Source organism: Saimiri boliviensis, chromosome 1 (assembly GCF_048565385.1).
Source record: "Saimiri boliviensis isolate mSaiBol1 chromosome 1, mSaiBol1.pri, whole genome shotgun sequence".
Classification (NCBI taxonomy): domain Eukaryota; kingdom Metazoa; phylum Chordata; class Mammalia; order Primates; family Cebidae; genus Saimiri; species Saimiri boliviensis.
This window is the reverse complement of record NC_133449.1, coordinates 279,930,792-279,952,144: the sequence shown is the minus strand read 5'-3', so window position 1 is coordinate 279,952,144 and position 21,353 is coordinate 279,930,792. Positions and strand designations below refer to the sequence as shown.

The 21,353-nt window shown below is 33.9% G+C and overlaps 1 protein-coding gene across 5 annotated transcripts in view; it reads right to left on the bottom strand.

Moving 5' to 3' along the window:
* CDH12 (cadherin 12) overlaps positions 1-21,353 on the bottom strand; it is a 1,124,818-nt gene that overhangs the window by 40,688 nt on the left and 1,062,777 nt on the right. For all 5 annotated transcript variants that reach the window (XM_074386961.1, XM_074386957.1, XM_074386965.1 and 2 more), the window contains one exon: positions 20,349-20,602. In XM_074386961.1, the coding sequence (XP_074243062.1) occupies positions 20,349-20,602 (254 nt within the window). The remainder of the gene's footprint in view (positions 1-20,348; positions 20,603-21,353) is intronic.

Genomic DNA, 21,353 nt, shown 5'->3' with positions numbered 1-21,353 from the left:
GAGAAATTTTAGTGGTCTACATAGAAGATAAAACCAGCCACAACATTCCTATAAACCAAAAACTAATCCGGAATATGGTTCTGGCTGTCTTCAATTCTATGATGGTGGAAAGAAGCAAGGAAACTGCAGAAGAAAAATGTGAGTTAGCAGAGGTTGGTTCATGATGTTTAAGAAAAGAAGTCATCTCCACAACACTGAAGTGTAAAGTAAAGCAGGGAGTACTTACGTAGAATCTGCAGCAAATTATCAAAATGATCTAGCTAAGATCACCGATGAAGGTGGCTACACTAAACAACAGATTTTAAATGTTTAAAGAACAGCCTTCTATTGGAAGAAGATGCCATCAAGAACATTCATGGCTAGAAAGGAGAAGTCAATGCTGCTTCAAAGCTTCAAAAAACAATCTGACTCTTGTAGTAGAGGCTGATACAACTGGTAATTTGAAGTTGAAGCCAATGTTCATTAGCCATTATAATAATCCTGGAGCCCTTATTAATTTTGCTAAATCTATCTGCCTGTTGCTTTATAAATGGAACAACAAAGCCTGAATGACAGCACATCTTTTTACAGCATGGTTTACTAAATATTTTAAATCTACTGTCGAGAACCACTGTTTAGGAAAAGAAATTCTTTCCAAATATTACTGCTCATTGACAATACATCTAGTCACCCAAGAGCTTAGATGGAGTTCTTTAAGGAAATTAATTTTGTTTTCATGAACTGCCAACAAAACATCCATTCTGAAGTCCATAGATCAAAAAAGTAATTTTGACTTTCAAGTCTTATTATTTAAGAAATACATTTTGTAAGGCTATAGCTACCAAGATTGTGATTTGTATGATGATTCTTGACAAAGTAAATTGGAAACCTTATGGAAAGGATTTATCATTTTAGACACCATTAAGAACATTTGTGATTCATGGGAGGATGTCAAAATATCAACATTAACAGGAATTTGGAAGAAGTTATTCCAACCCTCATGGATGACTTTGAGGGGCTCAAGATTTCAATGGAGAAAGTAACTGTAGAGCAGTGGAAATAACAAGAGAACTGAAGTTAGAAGCAAAGCCCTAAGATGGGATCGAATTGCTGCAATTTCACAACAAAACTTGAACAAGTAAGGATCTCCTTCGTATAGATGAGCAAAGAAGGTAGTTAATTGAGATGAAATGTACTTTTGGTGAAGATGCCATGAATATTATTGAAATCACAACAAAAATTAGAATATTATGTAAACTTAAGTGAATAAAGCAGTAGCATGTTTTAAGAGGATTGATTCCAATTTTGAAAGACATTCCATTATAGGTAAATGCTACCAAACAGCATCACATGCTGCAGAGAAATACTCTGTGAAAGGAAGAATCAACTGATACAGCAAACTTCATTGTTTTCTTATTTTATGCAATTGCCACAGCTACCCCAGCTTTCAACAACTACCACCTCCAATCAGTCAGTAGCCATCCAGGTCAAGACAAGACCCTCTACCAGCAAAAAAGATTACAACTTGCTGAAGGCTCAGATAGCTTGTCTTTTTTTAACACAATAAAATATTTTAAATTAAGGTATGTACTTTTTGGGGCATAATGCTATTTCATACTTACTACACTATGGTATAGTGTAAACAAGATGTTTATATGTACTAGAAAACAAAAAAAAAATGTTTAACTTGCTTTATTTTAATATTTGCTGTAGTGGTCTGGAACCAAACCTTTAATATATATCCAAGGTGTGTATGTAATTAATTTCTGAACTGTAAGCTGCTTTTAGTATTTATTAGGTAGGGTATGAGCCATGCTGTAAATCTGATTTTGACAGATTTCAAAATTTCTTCTGTTTACTGGAGGAGTGAGAATGCATTAATGTCTTCCAACTTCAGTGTGGTACCTTAGCTCACATGAATGCTCTTGAAAATTAAAAATGAAGTTTAGGCCATCTAAAGGTCAGGGAACACAGAGATATAATGAGCTTAATTCTCCATAGTGCATATTCTTTTCTGAACAAGAAATCATTTCTCAAAATACTGCTTTACAGCACCTCTATTTAACTTGCCATATGCCTAATTTAAGAAGAAAATTGCCACTGACACTCCTTACAACTGTAGTATTTCTGAAAGAATTGCTGATGTAGGCTGTGTTCAATTTTTCAATATATTAAGTATTTGCTGAGTGTCTGCTATACACTAGACATTGTTCTAGAGATGAGGCATATAAAAATAAGTAAAGTATGATGCCCATCATTGAAGACTTTACTTGGGAAGACAGGTATAAAAAGACTGCTTCAATGCCTGAAAAAGAGATGGTAGAGAAGGTCCTACAGGAGTGCCAAGAAAACACACCGAATGTAAAACCTAGTGGTTCAGGCAATGCTTCCTGCACATAGTATTTGGCTGACATTAGAAGTCCATATGGAAATCATTCAAAAGGAGGTTGAAGCAGAAAAACTGAGGGGAGGAATAGAAGATGTCTTAGAAAGCTGCAACAGCAGCTGCAAAACCACGCAGGTAGCAAAGGGGACTATAATTTGTTCAGAATTATTATAGAAAACCATCTGAGAAGCACAATAACATGGAAAAATAAGTGATTTAGGTCCAGAAAGATCTTATACTTTATGACTAAGGACGTAGGATTTAATTCTGTAAGAGATGAACACTAATGAAATCAATTATTAAAATATCGGTTGGAGGTAAATTTCTTTGAAAGTGTATGGTGGATGTATTTGACGACAACAAGACTGTAAGTGATTTTTGTGTGTGTGCTGCAGAATCTTGACAAGAGACCAACAGAGTTACCAGGGCTGTAAAGAGACTGGATTCAGTGAGTTATGAGGAGGAGCTGAAATAACTATGGATATGTGGACCAAAGAAGAAAAGACACAAGAACACGCTAGCTGCCTTTAATTGGATAAGGATGCTCACGTAGGCAAGGTGTTATATTTGCTTGTTATGTTTCAGCGAAATTAAGATAGGACAGAGAATGGAATCTCTATAAGCACAGATTTCAGATAAGTATAACAAAGAATGTTATGTCATGGTCACAAAATGTTAGAATGTGTGTCCTCAAGAAACAGTAAGCACCAAGGGTTATCAGGCATCACCTATCCAAATACTTGGGGCAGATGTGGTAGAAAAAATGTAAGCATGCTTGGAGATTCTTAAGGTACTTAGAACATATGTATTCTGCTATCTCTCAGAGAGAATGAAATCTGTTTGTCTTACTGAGCATGAAACTTGTTGTTTTCCAATGACTTTTTCCTACTATTTCTCTTGATATGACCTCAGCAAACATATTCCACTCCAACCACTCCAGTAACTTCTCACTTTAAAAAAATGCTTCAATCTCCCATAAACTTTATTGAGATATAACTGACATGCCATTCAATTCACCCATTTAAACTGTACAGTTCAAAAACTTAAATATATTCACAGAGTCATGCAAGAATGTCATTTTTGGGAAAGATTTTAAGTTTTTTAACTCTAACATTTTTTTATTTATTGGACTAAGCTCCAATTATCTGGGAATTTCATTTATACAGGATAAAAGTTTTGAAGGTGTAAGGAAATAAGGTAATACTTTACCTAGGGAGCTTGAAATAAGAAACTTTTTTTTTTTTTTACACCACATTGAGGACAATGATTACCCATGAAGAATGAGATAATAAAATTAGGGAGGGGTCTTGGAAGGCTTTAACTATATTTATCTACTTTAAAAATTTGAATTAAAAAAGAAACCTAGTTAAGTTCTGCCTAAGCTGGACAAAAGAATATGGCAAGAAAAGAAGTCCAATAAAAATGACAGTGACAAAAGAAAAAAAAAAAGTTATTGGCTGGGTGTGGTGGCTCAGGCCTATAATCCCAGCTCTCTGGGAGGCCAAGATGGGCAAATAACTTGGGTTCAGGAGTTCAAGACTAGCTTGGCCAACATACTGAAACTCTGTCTCTACTAAAAATACAAAACTTAGCCAGGCGTGGTGGTGGGTGCCTGTGGTCCCAGCTACTTGGGAGGCTGAGGCTGAAGAATTGCTAGAACCCAGGAGACCGAGGTTGAAGCCAAGATCCCGCCATTGAACTACAGCCTGGGACAAGAGTGAAACTTCATCTCAAAAAAAAAAAAGGAAAAAATTATTATTTTTTTATAGCTATATAAGTGGTTCCTGGTGGATTAATTTATTAGAAACTCTCAAATACAACTGAGAGGAATCACTGTTTTTTTTTAAATATTTTTAAAATATTTTAAAAATATTTCAAATTTATAATAAAGTTGTAAGAATGATAAAATAAAATTCCAAATACCTTTCACTTATACTTATTATGTTAATCATGCTTTTCCAAGAACAAAGATGATTCGTTTGTCCCAGTATTGGTAATGTAAACATAAGCCACCTGGTTAGGGAGATGAAGAACCCATTTTGAAAATAAGTATTTCCAGACCTTATCTCAAAGTAAACCCAATATAGACAAAGGAAAAGTTTCTGTAATTTTAAGTAATTCTGATGCTTATTCTGGTTGAAACCTAATGATCTGAATGAGTGTTTTGCAAATGTTCTTCCAATTAGCCAGGCAGAAATTGTCAAGTCAAACTCCACACTGCTTCTATTCCTTTCTCTATTAGCATAGTAAAAATTCTGCAACATCAGATTCACTGTGGGATGGGTAGGGTGTTCTGTGAAGTGTCAAGAAAGTACATCATCTTGTACATCATTGTGGTTACACTGGAGAAACTCTAAAAGATAAGATATCTTAGTATAATCATATGCTGCAAATCTTGAAAAAGCACACAAGGCGGGGCACAGTGGTTCACGCCTGTAATCCCAGCAGTTTGTGAGACTGAAGTGGGAGGATCATGAGGTCAAGAAATCAAGACCATCCTGGCCAACATGGTGAAACCCCATCTCTACTAAAAATACAAAAATGAGCTGGGCGTGGTGGCAGGCACCTGTAGTCCTAGCTATTCAGGAGGCTGAGGCAGGAAAATCACTTTAACCTGGGAGGCGGAGGTTGGAGTGAGCCGAGATTGCGGTGTTGCACTCAAGTCTAGGCAACAAGAGCAAAACTCTGTCTCAAAACAAAACAAACAAAAAACAAAACAACAACAAAAATGCACATGAGTTTTTGTAGAGTCAAGGTTTCAAGTTATCTGAGTTTGGTACCATTAAGCAACAGACATGCACTTCATATAGTCATCAGTTTTTATTGCTTGATAATCTCTACCTTTTGATTAGGTTGTTTAAACCATTCCTGTTCAACTGTTAATATTGATATAATGGTATTTGCATTGCCATTTTATTTTTTAGGTTTTCTATATTTTTCATTTCTTTTTTGTCTCTTTATTTCTTCTCTCATGATTTCTTTAACAACAAGTGAATATTTCTAGTGTGGAATTATTTCTTTAATGAATTTCATCTTTATTAATCATTTTTTTTATCTACTTTAAGTTTTACCATATGTCTTAACTCATCAGATTCACATTCATACTAACTTAATTATAGTAAAATATAAAAACGTTTCTTCTATGTAGTTATGTGAAATGGCTATATATATTTATTTATATCCATATATGTCACAAGTCCAATAAAACATTGTAATAATTATTAATTTTTATAGTTTTATGTAAAGTTTGCATCTGACTCCTCCTGGTAAGATATTATATCCCTTGACAGGTTGCAAAGGAAAGAAAAATCATGTTTTTTCAACTGCACCTGTGAGATGGGCATTTCTATCAAGCCAAGCTGGGACATAGGAGTTAGAGGGAGGGAGCAGGTTCTGCATTAAGGGTCACTGTCTTTGCTATTCTTACCAAGTTTTAGTAGCTTTCCTTGTATAAATTGTTCTTTACGTGGTGCATGCCCTTAGAAAATTTTCCAGAGACTGTAAATGAGTGTCTTTTTCCTTTTAATGAAATAAATTTCATTTCTTCTTGTTTCACTGGGTAGTGTGTCTACAGAGAGCATCCTGTTGCCATCCATTAAGTGGAAATGCCATTAATTTTTGGAATTCCCTTATTCTTTCTCTGATGAATTCCAGTTAATCTACATAATATTTTTAAAAGATTTTCTTTAATTCCATCTTTGAAAATTTCTGCAATGAACAGATCATTCTTTGATGCTAATGGTGTTCAGTTATTATGCAGATGTTGGTAAATGTAACACAGCTTGTATACATTTCATATATGTGATGTGATTATCCTGCTTATCCAAACCTCGTTGACTTTCTTGAGAGCAGAGACTAGGTCTGTTCATCTCAGTGTTGCCAAGGACTCAGCATGCTATTTGTACATAGCACCTGCCACTTAAATATTGTATGGAATTCATTGCACAGATCCTATTCTTCCTGCCTATATAATAGTTACCTATTTCTACTTCAAGACAACATATTTAGAGCTTTAAGACTGTCTTATTTGGGACAATCAATTATTTCTGGTTTGCTGAGGACTTTCTCAGTTTTTACACTGAGTATCTTTAGGCCCAGAAAACTCCTCAAGAGTTTTCCCAGATATAAGATTGGAAAAATTGATCACCTTGTTTATAGTTAATATTTTAGCATATGTTATAATTTACCAAATTGATTCAAACGGAAGTCTAACTTTGTACAGTGAATCATTATATATACAGGTCATGTTTAATTGCAATTTTAGCTATTTTTGATAACAAGTTTAAAATTCAAGAATTTATATAATATATTCATAAAATAATATATTTATCTCTCACTTGTATGTTTCTTTATATCTATTAAGCAGGCTACAATATCTTGTAAGCTTAATAAACATTCTTAATGTTTTAGTTCATTCACCCTAACAGTGAAGTAGAGTTTGAAATACATAGATTAACCATCATGAAGATGCAATGAAATATAGCATGAAGAACACTAATTTTTTGTACATAAAGGACTAGGGTAATATATGTTTTATTTACTTACCTTGTGCAATTAGTTTAGGGATCTTTCCTTCCAACATCTATTCTCCTTACGTTCTACAAAATTTGGAAAATAATACATGACTAACAGTGTAAACATGAATGTTATAAAAATGAAATAAGATAAAGTATATATGGCACAGGGGTAGAGTCACATGTATCATTGTGTGTGTGCGTGTTCTTTTTCCCTTTTCTCCCTCTCTTTTTCCACATTATTTTGTATTACTTCCCAGATAAAAATCCTTCCTTACCCACAGATTTTCTTAACTGGCATCAAGTTATGGCACACATAAGCTTCAACTTTCTAATACTTGAACTGTAAAACTCCCACACAAACTGTTAAAGTACAAACCACAAACAAATATCCAGGCTCTGTTTCACACAATGGTGCTTCTGACTGGCTGTCATTCACTGCTTTCTGTTATCTAATTTTTAGCTCTGTCACCTTGTGAGAGTTAAGCTCCTTTCTCTGCATGTTATCCTCCAAAGAAGCTTTTATATCTTCTGTAATACGGCCAGAACATATTTGAACTGTTTGTATTTAGCTAAGCATCTTCACCACCTTCTCATAGTTAGCCAGGTCTTAGTCTATAGGCGTAATACTAACTCCTGGCGTCTTCCCAATGCTGTATCTTTGCGTGGCTGATTAAACTCTGTGCCTGACTAAAGCATACATATCAGATAATTACCATTTTCTATTGTGATATTTTATTAAGTATAACAACTGGGAGACATTAATAAGAAAAGACAATTGATGGACTTGCAATGAACCATTCCTACATTTTTCTGGACAATTTTGGAAAATATATGGCCCAGTGCTAAAAGGTATAGAAATACTGAGGAGTTACAACCTCATAGTGTGAACTATCACATGTTTCTGCTGTCGGTTTGCTACAGTCCACTTATAATCTAATGGTAAAATATTATTGGAATTGCAAGTAATCACAACAGTATAACATAAATGTGTAATTTGCCTTAACAGATGAGTTTCAGTGAGCCAAAGACTTAAAAGGAAAGTATGTTTGAGTCATCTGATACTTCTTTGGTGAGTAGATGAGATTTAAATGAAAAAAAATTATGTTTATAATTTGCATATAATAAATCTAGAGTTTATACAATTGTATACTGTGATTGTTGCTAAATAAAAACATGTTTTAACAATTGAATAGAAATCAGAAATTAAAAACGTTAACCTAGTCTGTGCAGACCACTTGATAGAGTGTAATTTTATTCCTATATTGTAAATTAGTTTTCAGAAAATTTTAAAATTTTTATTCTATTTATTACATAATCATTTCCTTTAAAATTGTACTTTTCAATTTGCTTAGAAACTTTCTCACCATTAATGGAAAAGCAAAAGTTGATCCTGTCCCAATTTTCAACTACATGTGTAATAAGAACTTGATGGTACAAAGGTACTCTGAAAGTATTACATCTCATCCTTTAAGCAATAAAAATCTGGTAATAATAATACAGGTGAAGGTAAAACATATTCTTTTGTTCAGTTGATGATAATAAGTCAAAATGTCTTTACTCTTATCTCCTCTTTGTTGCCAGTATTTTTGTTTTGTCTTTTGGCAGACAACCAAAGAAAGTAAATTCAGTTCAATTCATGTTAACAACAGTTTACTGAGCACGTAAGCCACCTGCAACAACACGTCAGTCGTAATTTTTCCATCAACAATCACGAATAAAGTCCACTGATTTCCTCTCAAACTTTTTAAACTACCAGTTGCTAATTTCCTATCAGTTTCTGTTTTTTCTTCTCTTCTTCCTCATTTTTACTTTCCCTTTACTGAACTTAAAAGTTGTGTCTTAAATGGTTTAGGTGGTTTCTATTGCTTGTTTTCAATTTTTGATGAAAAACTAGGTATTTATAAACGTATAATCATTTAATAAAAGTAAGTCTTCTGTCCTTAAATTTCCCATGTGGACACATGTGCTATGATTAAAATAGATCTCTAAAGAAGAAGAAATATACCATAATCTACAAAATGTTGAAATTACAATTGTTACATTTGTGTTTTTTTCCACATTGCTTAAGCTTTCCTTTGCCCCCAACCATGACTTTTTTTTTTCTTTTTTTTTTTTTTTGAATAGTTGTACACGGTCTTCTGTGTATTGTCTTATGGATCTGGAAGTCAACTTCAAAACACTCTTCTACTCTGCCATTCTGTTGGTTCATCTGACCAATGTATTTCGCCTTTAGCTCAGAGCAAAAATAGTTTTATCTTTGAAAAGAACTTCTGCCCCAAAGCTTTATACCTGGCATTTAGTTTACTCTTGAAGTAGTGTGTTCTAATGGAAAGAAAATGAGGTTTAGACAAATGATGATTAAGTCTTGGCTCTGTACTTAATAGCTTTAAACATCCTGAGTCTCAGTTTTACCACTAAATAAGACTGTGCAAAGTAAATATTGATATCTTCTGCTGAGAAGTGTCTTTGACTCTAGACCTTCAAAAGTCCTTTATTTTGGGCTTAGTGGTTGCCAGCTCATTTCAGTTTTTCCATCTCTTTCATGTCACAGAACTTCCCTAATTTACTCAGACATCAAAAGCACCTTTTGGCTTTGCTCATGTTCTCCCCATAAAGACTTGTCAAATCCCTCTAGACAGCATCTATTACTTCCTTCTTAGAAAACTGTATCATTTTTTAAACTTTACCTATTTGAATTGGTGTTAACAGTTTCTCTCAAATGAGAATAGCAAAATAACTCTTTTATGTTGTTTATTACACAGAAAGTTTCTTTCAAGTATGAAGAATTAATTACTAAAATATATTGTTCTATTCATAATACAGAGTACTTACATATGTGAATTGAAATATTTTATCTGACTTTTCTCATTGATAATGTCCTGGTCATACTTCAAGCCTGGAATACCTTAATTTATATTTTTGAATATTCAAACATATTTATTCTGAAGTCTTTTTGAGAGAGCTTCATTATAACTATTTTGTTGAACTAAATGCAATGGCCGTTATACAAAGTCACCACTGAATTTATTTACTCTTGTTAGTTATGGCCAAATGGCTCTGAAGAATGGTGCCATTTTACCTAGAGCTGCTGACCATTTGAAACCCAAATACAGACATCATATTTGAAAAAAAACTTTTATTTTCCTCCTTTTCCTTCTAGCTAAGCTTGCATATCCTGATTGTGATTAGTCTATTCCTCAGCTAGTTTGTCCTCTGAAAATTATACATATTCTCTTAACTGAATGCTCTAGAACAGCTTATGAAATGGATTCATTTCTCTTGTTTCCTATTGATCACTGATTATTACAGTATTTTTAAAGAAGAGCATTTTATATTTATTGTTTATATATTTAAAGTAACGATTTTAAAATATAATGTACAAAATCTCAAATACATGTGACAAAGGAGCTATTCTACTAAAGAAATTATAGAAAGAAGAAAAAGAGCTATGACATTTGTATTTACATAGTGTCTCTCTCAGCACTTGGAGGTAAAGCAACAAAACTGAATCTCTAGTGAGCAAAAGTTAAACCCAAGTAGTCCAGGTCAGTAACACAGACCATGTAGACTACAAAGACAAGGGCATTCTCTCATTTGTGGGGAGTTACAAAGAGCTTAACAGGACTAGTTCATACCCTAACAAATATCTGGTCACTTTAGTCATAGAGATTTCCTTAGGTGTATCAGCAGAATAATGTAAAACCTGTTTGAAAATTAAAGCAAATTCAGTATTGGCTGAGTAGTTGAAATCCATCTTAAAATTGGAGTTGCAGATCTATATCACAAACCCACTGAGTTTGGTCAACTTTAAACCCTTAGTGATGCCTAAATTTTAAAAGAATTTTGTAGTTCTCTCAAAAAATAAAAAGAACTTTATCTCAAGTAATAAGGTATAATATGGTGATTTTTTTACATGCAAAAAAAAAAAAGGTTATGAAAACAGCTATACACTTTGAGTTTTGTGTGTCCAGACTAATCAATGTCACTATTGTCATAATCCAATGCAACATTTTTTTCAGGTTCAATTGGGTTGTTTTAATTACCTTTAAACATATGCAGAGTGTATATAATACTTTCAGGTATATAGCAGAGTCCATAGCTAATATATTTTAAAATATCAAATATTTTTACTGCCTTGTGTTGACATTCCAGCCACTTTGCTTAATTTTAATTTTATTTTCATCAATTTTAGAATTACAAAGCAACTCAAAAATTCAGGTTAGCATTTCAATTACATTTAAATAGCAGACTGATTAGTAGTGTGACCTTTGAAATTTGGCTACTTCTGTTAAAATCGTTTTCTTATTCTTTCTGAAGACATAATATGATCTTGGGCCTCAGTGGCCTACTCTGTAAACTAATGTCAGCTTCAGTGTTTAAACAAATCTGAGCAATGGGCTAAGCTCAGTACCCAGCACAATTTAGCTGTTACGATGTCACTGTATGTAGCAGTTACTGACATAAATAAAATGAATGTGTTTATCTTGGTACATGTTATTTGCAATAGTGCCTTTTATATTGACTGTCAGTGACTTGGTCATTTGCAGAGGAAGGAAAATAACTTTATTTATAGAGAAAAATGTAGTTCTCCATAATTTATTAGCTAATAGCAAATTCTGAAAGGATGTATTCTCAACCATTCACTTGGTATAAATTTGAAGGCAATACTGTTTTTTTCCACTGCAAACTAAATCAGCATGTATGCTAGTAAAGTTATCAAGTTTGTTTACCATTGTCAGCTACAGATAGAGTTCTATTGTAAGAGGCAGATTCACATGGACCATTAACTTGGTAACAGCTTGGGTAAAGCATATATACCCAATTGTCTCACTGGGAATAGATTTCACTGAGTTTGTGTGCAATGGCTACCCAAAGAGATTAAGGAGACATCAAAAATAGGCAAATTAAGTTATTGATAAATTTTAAGATTCAGAACTAGTATAAAGAAATTTGAAGATGTGGTATACCAAAACTCAACTCTTCTCAATTCTATTTCTTCCCGTTAAAATAGTTTCTCACCCTCTATTTTATTTCCTTCATCCTAGACTTCCGCCATCTTGAATATCAAAATGATTTATATATTTCATCACTGATAACTCATTTCTCCCATTTCCCAGTATCTTCTTCATGTCCTTCTTTCCCCGAAACCACCATATTGAACCCTGTTGTGGTACTTACCAGACTTTTCCTTATGACTCAAATACATATAATGCAAAAAATAAAAAGACACCTGAGAGTTGGGACTATATTGAACAAGGTTTCATATACTACATGCATAATTAATTTAAAAATTTTTCTTGATGTAAAAGATATATTCTAATGTATAATGCAATGTATTAATAAAATGCAGTATGGATATGCATGTGTATATGTGCATGTGAGTTTTTACAAATCTAATATAGGTAGATCTATATCTACATGTATAAATATACTGTCTTTTTTCTTAAGGGCTCATATACCTGAGTGTTCTGGTATGATCTTTATGGGGATTAACCTCTATTAGCAAATTATAGTCCAGTTGAGCTCTGTTTTCTTAGCACAATTTTTTCTTCTTCTCTTTCTTGTTGGCTTTCTTTTTCTTTTTCTTTTTCTGTTTTTTTTTTTTTTTTTTTTTTTTTTTTTTTTGGTAAAATGATTTATCAGTTTCTTTGCTTCTATAAATGGAGTTAAAACAAGCTAAACATCCTCAGCACATTTGCAAGGAGATCACATGCAAAATCAACTTCAGAGAAATAATTCTCTTGTGGGTCCTAAACACTCAGTATAGCACAGTTGTAGAAAAGATGAATAGAGCGAAATCCCCAGAGATTAACATATTCAGCGACTCCTGCAGTTTCTAAATTCTGCATCTCCTTTTATTGGTTTGTTTATCTCCAAGTTTCTTTGAGGTATTCCATATGACACCCTCTCTGCTTTTTCTTTTTATGGCCACCCATTTGGAAAAAATATCTATTTTTTTCATTTAATAGGTTTTGTATTGTTTCTGTGTATTTGATTCCTGTATAACATCAAATGATCTAAGAATTTTTAATATAATCTTTAGAGGTACTTCAAGTCCTAGCTACTGTTAAAAGCCAGCATTTATCTGCACTTAGAATTGATAAAGTAATTCATGAAGAATAGTTTTGGTATAGAGACTAACACCATTTTTTCTTAATGTGAACTTTAAAATGCTCTTTTATGTACAGTCCAAATTCTTGCTTTGAATAACTCTAATCAGCTTTTCTCATTTTAGATTTTATTATTTAGTGGTTAGAAAATTACTTCTCTTTTTTTTTCATGACATGTTTTCTGAGAAAGTACTGAAGATTCATATAGGTATTAGAAGAAGAATGTTATCCAAATATATTATAGAATATTCATTAGGACAAAATAGTTAATCTTTTCTCAGCCCTCCATATCTTATCTCTTCCCTTTAGTATTCACAATGTGAATCTTAATATAATGCATATATTCTCAAAATCATCAAAGAAACCTCTGACAACAAGTACATAATTATTTGCAAAGCTACAGGGTCATAATCCATACAAAAATAAATGTGATTTTTTTAAGGTAGCATTTTCTATTAGTTAATTATCAGAGACAATTGTGAGCCAACATTCTGAAACAAATCTAAGGGTTGAAATACTGAAATTATTGTAGATTCTCAGGTATTTTTCTAAATTTATAAATGAAGTAACTGTGTTAGTTTTTCTTCATGCAGAAAACACAAATGAATGCTATGCCATTTGAATATTTAGCCGAAATCAGTAATATAGAGGTCAAGTCATTTGTTGAACAAATATTTATTAACTATCCACTTGTGCTAGGCAATATTTTAGGTGTGTGGGATCTATCAATAAAAACATAGAAAAATCTCTGCCCCTGTACAGTTTATACACCAATGGGAAGAAGAACAAAATAAATCACATAAGTAGCTCTACATATGCCAGATATTTAGAAACATTATACTACTACTTCATTTAATCCTCTAGAAATATTATACCACTACTTCATTTAATCCTCACAAAAATCTTATGATGTTGGTGAGAATAGAGAATGGGCGATTTTTCAAACATTTAATATAAGTTATATATACTGCTATATAATATCACATGATAGCTGGGCCCCTCTTTCTTCTCTCTCCCAAAGTGTATTGTGTTTGAACTTAGGACCTTGCATATGTGACAAGATTTCTGTCATATTGAAAAGGGCCAACTGCAAACCAGCTACTTTGATGCTTTCTTAATCAAGAACATTTTAAAAATCAATTGCAATTGATTACAGAAATTTTTACAAAAGTGTGGTGAAAGGACTAGATTTGGGATATAAGATCATTTTTGGTGGAAACAGACATTATAATTTTAACAACTAATTAGTAATTTATTTTAATATTACATTCTACTTATGGTCATTGATAATGTTTTTCTGATTATTATTTAAATTACCTACTTGATTTTAAGCAATGGATTTTGGTTACAAAGATTATTAAACAAAAGCATAGATACGATAACAAATACAGATGCTCCTTGACTTACCATGAGGTTTCATCTCAACAAACCCTCATACGTTGAAAATACCTTAAGTTGAAAATGCATCTAAAACACCTAAGCTACTGAACATTGTAGCTTACTAGTCCACCTGAAACGTGCTTAAACAACTTATGTTAGCCTACATTTGGACAAAATCATTTAACACAAAGCCTATCTTATAATAAAGTGATGAATATCTTATGTAATTTATTGAGTGATGTACTGAAAGTGAAAAAAAGAATGGATGTATAGGTATTCAAAGTATGGTTTCTATGGAATGCATATTTTTTCACACCATTACAAAGTCAAAACATTGTAAGATGAATCACTACAAGTCGAGGAACAATCTGTACCTTGTTAAATTGTTCTATTAACCACCGTAATTTTGAGTTTATATATGTAAGTTTAAATACATAAAATAGATGTACTTTACATAATTATTATGTTATTATTTAATACTTTTAAATTAAATGAATAATTTTCTAATTTTATAAAAATAGGATTAAGTTTTATTTTTAAATTTATTTCAAGGAAAACAAACTTTCACAGGTTTAGAACAAAAGAAAAGTGGCACAAAAGAATATTGAGCAAAATGACCCATGGAAATCTTTCTGTAACCTAGATCACTAATATGCAAAGTAAATAATATGTTTCAATGTAACTGGAAAATCAACAGTTTTAAATTTCTAAACTCAAGAGCTTGCTGTTATGAAAAGCCCCTACCTCACCAATGGTAGATATACTTAAACCAGTCTCACTTGACTTACTGGAAATTGTTTCTGTGAATGGTATAATCACAGTGCCTACCTCAAAGAATATACAGCATTAGAGACAAGAAATCAGTGCATCAAAAGGCAACAGGTAGAAAAGTAAAGAATAACTAGAAATTAAGCTGGGACTAATGATTGAGAGTAAGGAACCAGACATGGTGTGTTTGCTAGTCATTAAACCAAAGAGAATCTTTCTTCAAAACAGGATCAGTCCTTGGTTATGACATTGATATGGCTCTTTGCTGTGTTTAGTGATGATGATGATGATGATGATGATGATGATAAAATACTCAAGATCCTAAATTTAAAACTTGCATAATAACTCTGTGAAAAGAGCTAAGCAAAGGAAAACTAAACAGAGCATGCCTAAACAATTCAAGTAATTTTACACTGTAATGCTTAGTTTTCACAATGTATTTTCACTATCATTCTTAAGCGAGTAAACATATTTTTAGTCCAAGGAAAGATGATGCCTCATACCCCATGTTTCCTTAGCTGATATTATTCAAGTCTGTTGTTCACTCCAAGGACATGGAACAAAGACAGGTTTCATGTTGACTCAAAAACACGGCTCTGTTTTTTGACAACCCCTCGCGGGGATCAATTAGATACAACTATGTCAAGTGGGCAGGCTGCTACTCATTAGAACTAAGACTTGGTATACTACTTTATATCGGATACTAGCTACTGTGACATAAAAAGTACAAAATAAAAAACATACTTACAGCAGGAGAATTTCTTTCATATTAACCTTCCTTTGTTCTTAACAGAAGGGTCTTGACTCTAACAATTTTCTTGAATTCGAAAGTTTGTATATTTGCCTAATAATGTTTTCTACTTAGGAAAGTTTTGATTTTTCTAGTTGTTAAGTATTGCATTAAAATCATGTTTTTCTTAGTATTTTGGCCTCATCATTCTTTTATGTCTTCAAAATAGAACCTGCAGTAAATTAAACAACATAGCATGTTCTCTAGATACATGATTTCTCTATCTACATTCTTATTTATTGAACTTCAAAGAGTTTCAATTAATCTTTATTTACTTTTTATTTTGTTGCAACCTTCAACATTTTGTCAGTAACTGTTCATATTTTTAAAAAACTATAAATCTATTCATCAGACATTTTCTACTTTTATAATTATGAACAGATGCTTCAGAAATAAAAGACTGATAAATAATGTTAGGATAATACATCATAATTACCAAGGCAGTGGATTCTGGAGAATACCTCAACAAATATTGTGTGTGTGCATGTGTGTGTGTGTGTGTGTGTGTGTGTGTGTGCATGTGTGCACGTCCATCTAGCCCTGTAAATCATATTTGGTTTTCTGGAACTTAACTGGAATTGAATCATGTTGTAATATGTACATGTAAAACAATAGTTTGAATCCAGTGAGCCAACTGGTTAGCATTCACCTTGAAATGTAGGGGTGTTCAATAATTGTTATATTTATTTCTTTTTAAAAGACAGATGAGCTTTTTTTAGAGTTCTCTCCTGATTATAGATTCTCTTCAAGAAGAAAAGCATTTTTATGGACTAAATGTTTATGTTTCCCCAAAATTCGTATGTTGAAATCCTAATGTCTAATGTATGATATTTCCATATGGGGCTTTGTGAGGGTAATGGGGTCCTGAGGGTGAAGTCTTCATAAGTAGGATTAGTGTCCTTCTAACCAAAAACCCAGACAGCTCTCTTTCTTTTTCTGATGTGTGGATACAAGGACATGAAATTCTGCTAAATAGAAAGCAGGCCCTTATTAAACACTGGATCTCTTGGTACATTGGTTATAACCTTTCCAGTTTCCAGAAACAAGACACATGTATGTTTGTTGCTGAAGCTACTCCATCTACAGTAATTTCTTATAGCAGCCTTAAGTGACTATAACAGAAGTTGCTACCAAGCAGTAGGGGTGCAGCTATAAAAAATACCTAAAAATGTGGAAGTGACTATGAAACTGGGTAATGGGTACAGGCTGGAAGAGTTTTGAAGTGCTAAAGTCATGAATGTTTAAGGATATTGTATTAAGGGCGTAGAAAACTATAGTGAAAGATTCTGTCTTCTTAAAGAACATCTAAACTATCATAAACAGAACGTTGGTAGAAACATGGAGAGTAAAAGCCATTCTGATGTGTTAACAGAGAAAAGTGAAGACATGTCATTACAAACTGTAGGAAAGGTAATATTTGTCATAAAGTGGCAAAGAACATAGATGGATGGTGTTCATGTTTTAGTATTTTATGGAAAGAAGGACTTTTGAGTAACGAAATCAGATATTTAGCTGAGGAGATCTTTAAAGCAAAGTGTGAAAGGAGTAGCTTGGTTCCTCACAACTGCTTACAGTAAAACCTGAAAGAAAAGAAATCAAATAAAGATGAAATTTTTAATCAAAAAGAAACCAAAGCTTAAAGAGTTGGAAATATCTCAACCTGTCCATGTTCCAAAATAATGAGAAAGTGTGTTTAGAAGAGATTAAGGGATGATAGATCAATTACTCAATAAGAAGGTTTGTATAGGTGTGAACTTCATCCACTATTTCAAAAAAGCCAGGAAAACAGATGAGATTATAATATAAGAAACACTGCTAGCTGGTACTAAAGAAAATTAAAAAACGTGGTAAAATGAAAGAAGACCATCAGACTTCTTCAGCTCTATTAAATAGCATCACATAGCTCTTCAGCTATGAGCATGCATAATTCTCCAAATCAAGGGAAGAATTCCAAATCACCCAAACAAGCCTTGATGTCACCAGGCTTGCAGAATGGCTGCTTCCATAATGATTTCGAACATTGAGACCAATGCCTAGACGTGACATTGGGATAAAATTGCCCAGTGGAGCTCTGAGGGTGTGACCACTGCATAAGTGAGGCCACTGCAGAGAGCCACAGCACGAGTGACGGCCTCTGAGTTGGGGAGGTTATGTTGCCACCTTAGTGAGTCCAAAAATGGAACATCCATTCTAGTGGACCTGCAAGGTGAAGAATTCAGCTACAGAAAGTTTATGTTTGAGACTAAATTTAATGGAGTTTGAGTTACACTTGAGACTAAGTTTAATGGAGTTTGCCCCATTAGGCTTTAGACTTACATTGGATCTCTCACACCTCTCTTCTTTCCTCCTTCTCTCTTGGAATAGGAATATCTTCACCACTGTATTTTGGAAACACATAACTTATTTGGTTTCACAGCTTCACAGCTGGAGACGAATTTGGCCTCAGTATGAATTGTACCTTGTGTCTCACATTTGTTTGGTTTAGATATATTTAGATGACACTTTGGATTTGAGTTCATACTGGAAGAAGTTGAGAATTTGGGGGTTTTGAGGATGGACGCATTTTGCATTTAAGAAAGACATAAATTTGGAGCGAGCAGGATTGGAATAGTATGAGCTGATATGTATCCCCCAAAATTCACATCTTGCAATCCTAAACCTCAATGTGGTAGTATTAAAAGATGGGGCATTTGGAAGGTAGTTAGTTCATCAGGATGGAGCCCTCAGAAAGTTACTTTTACCATTACAAAAGGGACTCTAGAGACAGCTCTGTTTCTCTTTCTCCAGTGTCTGGATACGAGGAGAATATGACCACCTGCTGAAAAGAAAGCAGCCCCCCATCAGATGCCAGATCTGCTGCTCCATTGATCTTGGACTTTCTAGCCTCCAGAACTGTGTTCGTTGCTTAAGTCACCTAGTGACATGCTTTGGCTCTGTGTCCCCACCAAAATCTCATTTTAAATTGGAATCCATATGTGTGAGGGAGGGTCCTGGTAGGAGGTGATTGGCTCATGGGGGTGATTTCCCCATGCTTTTCTCATGATAGTGAGTGAGTTCTCACAAGGTCTGATTGTTTTATAAGGGTTTGACAGTTCCTCCTTCACTCATTGTCTCTTGCCTCCCACCATGTAAGACGCACCTGCTTCCCCTTCCGTCATGATTGTAAGTTTCCCAAGGCCTCCCTAGCCATGTAGAACTGTGAGTCAATTAAACTCTTTATAGATTACCCTGTCTCAGCACAGCTCTAGAATGGTGTGAAAACAGACTAATACATCCAGTATGTGTTAGTGGATTATAGCAGTTAGAACTGATTGAGGCAGTATTCATGTAATTACAGGTGATGGATTCAGATAAATCCAAACAACAAGTTACATATGCTGTCAAGCCATTTTCTGAGATTTCACTATAGGCAATTATTGTATTAAGGATACCACTGAATACGTGATCCATTGTTTTAATCTTTGCTTACCACATGGTGTAAAATCTTACAAGATACTTGTCTGTTGTATGTCAACAGAATAGTGTTTTTGCTTTAAAAACCTACAGAATGTTTTCTTATTTTGGTTCTTGCCTACTAAGCTTCAATTATTTAGAGATACAAAATTCAGGGACAAATCTCATACTTGTCTTTTATTTGGTTTCCCAACAGCTGTAGGTATGTGGCAGAAAATTCAAGCGTACAATAGAATGAATGGGAAAAAAAAAATTCTCCAAACATACTTCTGGGTCAATGTATAAGTGAGGAAAAGGGAAATTGTATTATGTCTTGATAATACTGGAGGAATTTATTTGTCGAGAGTGAGAGAGGTAGACAGATGAGCAGGTAGCAGCTCTTGCAAAGTGTGTGCTTTCAGCAATTTCATAAATTCATTTTACCCTAGGACTGACTCTGACGGTGCCTCTACTCATTTCACCTCGAACCCAGCAGACACGTTTATAACACTGGAAAAATGGCATGCAAATTGCAAAGGTTGAAACTAACTTTTTCAAACACTAACTTTGGGTTAAGGGACAGAAATTTTAAAGTAATTAAAAATGTATTAATATGTATTATACTCTAGGCACTTCCAAAGTATCTTAATATCACTAATTATGAGAATCATTCTCTAAAAGGTTATATTATTAAATCTTGATTATACATGAAGAGTATTTGTTACCCTGAGTGACATGAGAATCAGACCACTAGTGGTTATAAAGCACCACTAGTAAATACTGTTGCAATCCTTAATTACGTTTTTTTTTTCCCAAATCCTAGGGCATTTCCTCTGTTTTTATGTAAAGTCATTATGTTTCCAAGCATCATATTCTATAATTGGATCATCATGCGGTTTTGGACAGAGAGTTTTTGTTGTTGTTCTTGTTTTTTTGTTGTTGTTGTTTTTCTGTGAAACAGAAAAGAAAACGTTTCTTTCTCTCACCTAACAGCACTGCTGCCTACATCCAGGTCCTGAGCAGTGACAGCTCCAATGATCGTCCCTACCGGAGTGTCTTCATAAACCTCCATGGTGTACAGCGGCTTGCTGAAAACCGGCGGCTCGTCCACGTCCAGCACGCTGATCTTCACCGTAGCTGTGTCTTTGAAAGGCCCCGCCGAGTGAAACCGGTGGTCAAGGTGAAGGTTGGAAGCCTCAACTTTGAAAGTGTACGCCTTCTTTGTTTCAAAATCTAAAGGCTGTAGTGAGGACAAATTAAGAATAAGGAGTACATTTAGCTTCAGAGCACTTTGCACGTTTAAACCAGTACCAGTTGTACTGGTTTAAAATGTTCATTTTCCTGCATACTTAGTGGGTAAGAGCAGTACAAACTTTTTCTTTTCTTTTCTTTTCTTTTTTTTTTTTTTTTTTTGAGACGGAGTCTTGCTCCCTCACCCAGGCTGGAGTGCAGTGGCGTGATCTCGGCTCACTGCAACCTCCGCCTTCCAGGTACAAGCAATTCTCCTTCCTCAGCCTCCCGAGTAGCTGGGATTACAGGCGTGTGCCACCATGCCCGGATAATTTTTGTATTTTTAGTAAAGGAGGGGTTTTACCATGTTGGCCAGGCTGGTCTCCAATTACTGACCTCAGGTGATCCACCCACCTCGGCCTCCCAAAGTGCTGGGATTACAGGCACAAGAAAAATATTTTATGAAACAGTCACACTCATATAGAAGTTTCTGGGTAACTTGTGAAGATCATCGGTTGCATATGTTAAGAAAAAAAAGTCTCATCATTTACATGCAGACATACATGCTGGTAGGGCTTAATCATTTTATATGAACGTTAAAACAGCAAGAGACCAGATGTCCAGGGAAGCATGTCTCTGCTCTTATCCAATCCTGACACCTAGTGGAAGAAAGCAATGATAAACAAAAAATTGAATAAAAATGAAATAGGACAGCTGAAGATATTCTGGATTCTAGCTGCAGATTTGGTATTAGAAAAGTG